Consider the following 3705-nt stretch of genomic DNA (forward strand, 5'->3'; position numbering starts at 1 on the left):
CCTGCTTGTTTACAGCTGGTAAGTGAAATGTGCTAGCTTAAACTGAGTAGACTTATTTGGAAATAAGCTAACCAGACTGAAAATGCTGTGGCAAATTTAACTGATATAAGAGTAAGAAGTGAGATGAAAATTTAGAACACCAAGATGTCTAGCAAAATAAAAAACATACACTTTCTTTCCTCAACCCCTTTTAGATGCAAAAGATTCCCATCAGCCCAACATATAAAAACATGATCTTACATAGATATGACCACAGATCTTTATTGTATCCACTGTACTAACACTTCAAGTCTCCCTTCCCTCTGGATGGGCTACATGACATGCTGATGCCTAAACCCCCTTCACAAACAGCGCTTCAGCTGCCTGCTCTCCTGCCTTGACCCGGGCACTGGCTGGAGGCATCTGTCCCCGTATCATCATGGCATCTCGGGAGAGATTTCACTTCTCTCTTGATGGAGGCCTTGCATCAGAGGAGTCATGGCCAGCTGGCTGCCAGTCCAGCAAAGGATCGGTAGCTAAATGCTGAGAACTGCCCTCCAGTGCTGTCACTCCAACAGCAGCTCTGAAGGATGTCCTGCTCTGTGAACCCAGATCACAGCTCAAGCTCAGGGTCTGCTAGCCTGACCTCCACAACCTCACACTAAATCAGCAATTAAAAAAAACCCACAAACAAAAAAACAAAAGTGCTGGAGGGAATGATGACTTTGCATGATCTGGGGTCACAGCTCTGGGAAAGCCAGACTGAAGACCCCTTCCCAGACAACAGACTGATTGCATGAGGCCAGCAGGTACTTCCACAATCTAGGCCGCCTCTTTCTACTGCACGTGAGGGAGACTGAATAAGAGGCAATCAACATGCAGAATTTCATGTGTCTTATCCGTTTTCCACACCTAAATGTAGGCTTACACAAGATTTGGACATGGAGTGTGTTCTAATGTAGGAGAATGACTATAAAATAAACTGAGCTATGAGATTCTCAATCTAAACTCCAAGCTAGAGGACATGACTCCCAACAGTAGGCACTATCTAACTGACAGACCAGTTTGCTTGATGTAATGGTAATTTCAATTTTGTAGGAGCAATGGGAGCACTGCAAGGCTAATGGAGATAAAATGGTTTCACTACTATTCACAATATTCAGAGAAAATTTGGCTTCTGTTCTCATAATGCTGGCCTTTTGTCTGCATTAGATGGTAACATTGTGCTTGGGAAACTATAAAAATGGGATATTTTAAAAAAATTCCCTGTTGGCACCCATTACCGATCTCATGAAACATGTGCTCAAACATTTAATAACTTCAAAGCTGAGGAAGAAAACATGGTATGTACATTTTCTATGAGTTACTGCAGTCCTAATCACTCAAAGTAATGTCTAAGCCAGATGGCCTATTTCATTAAAAAAATATGTTTCTCTTGACAAAAAAGTGTATCATTCATGCAGTGTAAACGGTGTATTTATTACCTGTGAGGACGCTCTGAATAAGATCTTCTGTCTTTGCAGGTGCTTTCACCGAACCTAGAGGTAAAAGAGATGACTGATTCTAATTCTTTTAAAGCAACAGCCATTATTGTGCTGCTGGGTTGCATATTAAAACATGGCAGGTGACACCAGACGTACGCTCACATGGGCATTTATTAATCATTTGAGAACAAACTCCTCTTGAGCAGAAGAGTAGTAACGTGGAAAACAACACCGATCCTGTGAACCAACACGAAAAGGTAACCTTCCGAAAACCCACCTGAGCTTTGTGGTTTTACTTACGAGGATGTTATTGAACTCACCGATACCACTCATATGAGTCATTTAAGTGGTATGAGGCTGACAGTTAGTACAACTGCCCTATATTACGATGTCAGTGCAAAATTTCTGTACACAAGATGAATCCAGCTCCTTGGAAGTCAGTTAGATCAAGCCTATGAAGACTGCAGTCATAAAATTATAAACACTGTGGTTTAACAAGCATTTGTTATAGGAAATATGTCAATACAAAATATAGAAGTAGCTAAGACTGTATTCCGTGTGTGGAATAAGATGTAACTACATGCATAAATTAGGCATATTTATAAAAACAATTTAAAGAGATTCCTGCACTTGCAACAACAACAACAAAAAAAACCACCCAGCAAATTTTCTTGCTTGTATCTACTTCAGTTCCACCACAAAAGCAACTCTTGAATAGAAGATATTTGTATATTTGAAGAAGACTGGCCCTAACAGCATAGTAAAGTAGTGGGAAAATTTCTACCTATTTTATAAAACCAAACCAAACCAACCAACCAAACACCCCCCCCTTTGTTCTTTAAACGCAAAGCACATGAAAAATTATTATCCACATTTATTTTGAAAAGATGTGACTTTTTTTGTTTTCCTTCTTTTTTTTTTTTTTTCACCTGGTGCTGGTTGGCTATGGACAACATGAGTTGCTGGTTTCGGTGTAAGCGAGGCAGTGTAATTTACTCCATTTTCTGCTGGTGTTGGCCTAGGTTCATTGTTAGCTTCGGATGGTGCATCTCCATGGTCAATCTGAAAATACATAATGATTTACATCACTCTTCCCAGCTAACAGACTTAAAACTATTTATTTGCAGGTCTAGTTTAGCCTCTTTTTTTAAATGTAAAATTCTGTAAGTGTTATATAGAAATCACTCTAAAAGAAAACAAAACAAAGCTATCCTTAAGAGCCATGGTAATCCAGGTGGTTAATTTTTGCAGGGTAAATTTCAAGAAGAAATAGAGCATGTATTATTCTGAAAAAGATTTTTATTTTAAGTGGATATATCTCATCAGGGACGTTTTTCATTACAGTATATATTAGCTGCACCAGATGTGAAATCTGTTTTTTATTGAAAAGCATTGTTCTCTGCCATAAAACCTTTCTAGAAATAATGTAGAAGCTGGCATAAAAATGCTGCTCAAATCCCTGCTGTGAAAAAACGTGTACACAAAATTACTTTTAAATTTCATAGATACACACAGCGCTATCATTATTCACCATTCTTACAGAACAGAGACATACTTCTGATTCCCAAGACCTTACATTCTTGTAATTACACTCCAAGGATAATATATAAACAGTATCTCCATCCTGCTGCATAAATACATCTGTGGTATCCAAATGTTTAAGCATTTTCCACAATCTTTTCTTTCTCTCCAGTTTCCTAAAGGCTCAGGCTTACAGCGTACGTTGTACTATGCATTGAACATCTTCTAATTTTCCTTGTGACCGTGAGGTTTTAAGCAAGCACCCGGCAACTCAGCAAACAGAAGGTCGTTCACAGCAAGTTTTATTTTGAAACGGCCAAGCCCCCCTTCCTGCTGTCCCTGCGAGGGGCCAGTTGCCATGGTGTCCCAGGGTAGTTTTGGATTTGTTCCTTCAGCTGCTTCCATTTCACTCTTTGATTGTAATCACATTACATGCAGAGGCAGCATACCACAGTTGTTTTTTTCCCCTTGATTACTCCACACTTCCAAAATATCAGCCTGCACAGCATCAATAGAGGCAAAATACATTTTGATCTAACCGTTTTGTGCTGCTCCTGCTGCTGATTTCCTTCATCTTGGCCCTGACAACATACTGTATATTGCAAAAGGATTTCTGTCTCAGCAGCCTATTTCTACCAAAATTATAAGACAGAGATACCGTAGTCAGAAACATGATGCAATCGAAAACCAATGCCAACAACTTCATTTTTATCAAGCAGGA

General features: G+C 39.4%; 1 protein-coding gene across 1 annotated transcript in view; it reads right to left on the reverse strand.

Annotated features, from left to right (window-relative positions):
- The window catches only part of PLCB1 (phospholipase C, beta 1 (phosphoinositide-specific)), a 311317-nt gene that overhangs the window by 74717 nt on the left and 232895 nt on the right, over window positions 1-3705 (reverse strand). Inside the window, exons 23-24 of the mRNA XM_009319577.1 lie at window positions 2393-2525; window positions 1464-1517 (exon numbers count right to left, since the gene is read on the reverse strand). Coding sequence (XP_009317852.1) covers window positions 1464-1517; window positions 2393-2525 — 187 coding nt within the window. The remainder of the gene's footprint in view (window positions 1-1463; window positions 1518-2392; window positions 2526-3705) is intronic.

This window comes from Pygoscelis adeliae, unplaced genomic scaffold, assembly GCF_000699105.1.
Source record: "Pygoscelis adeliae isolate BGI_AS28 unplaced genomic scaffold, ASM69910v1 Scaffold122, whole genome shotgun sequence".
NCBI lineage: Eukaryota > Metazoa > Chordata > Aves > Sphenisciformes > Spheniscidae > Pygoscelis > Pygoscelis adeliae.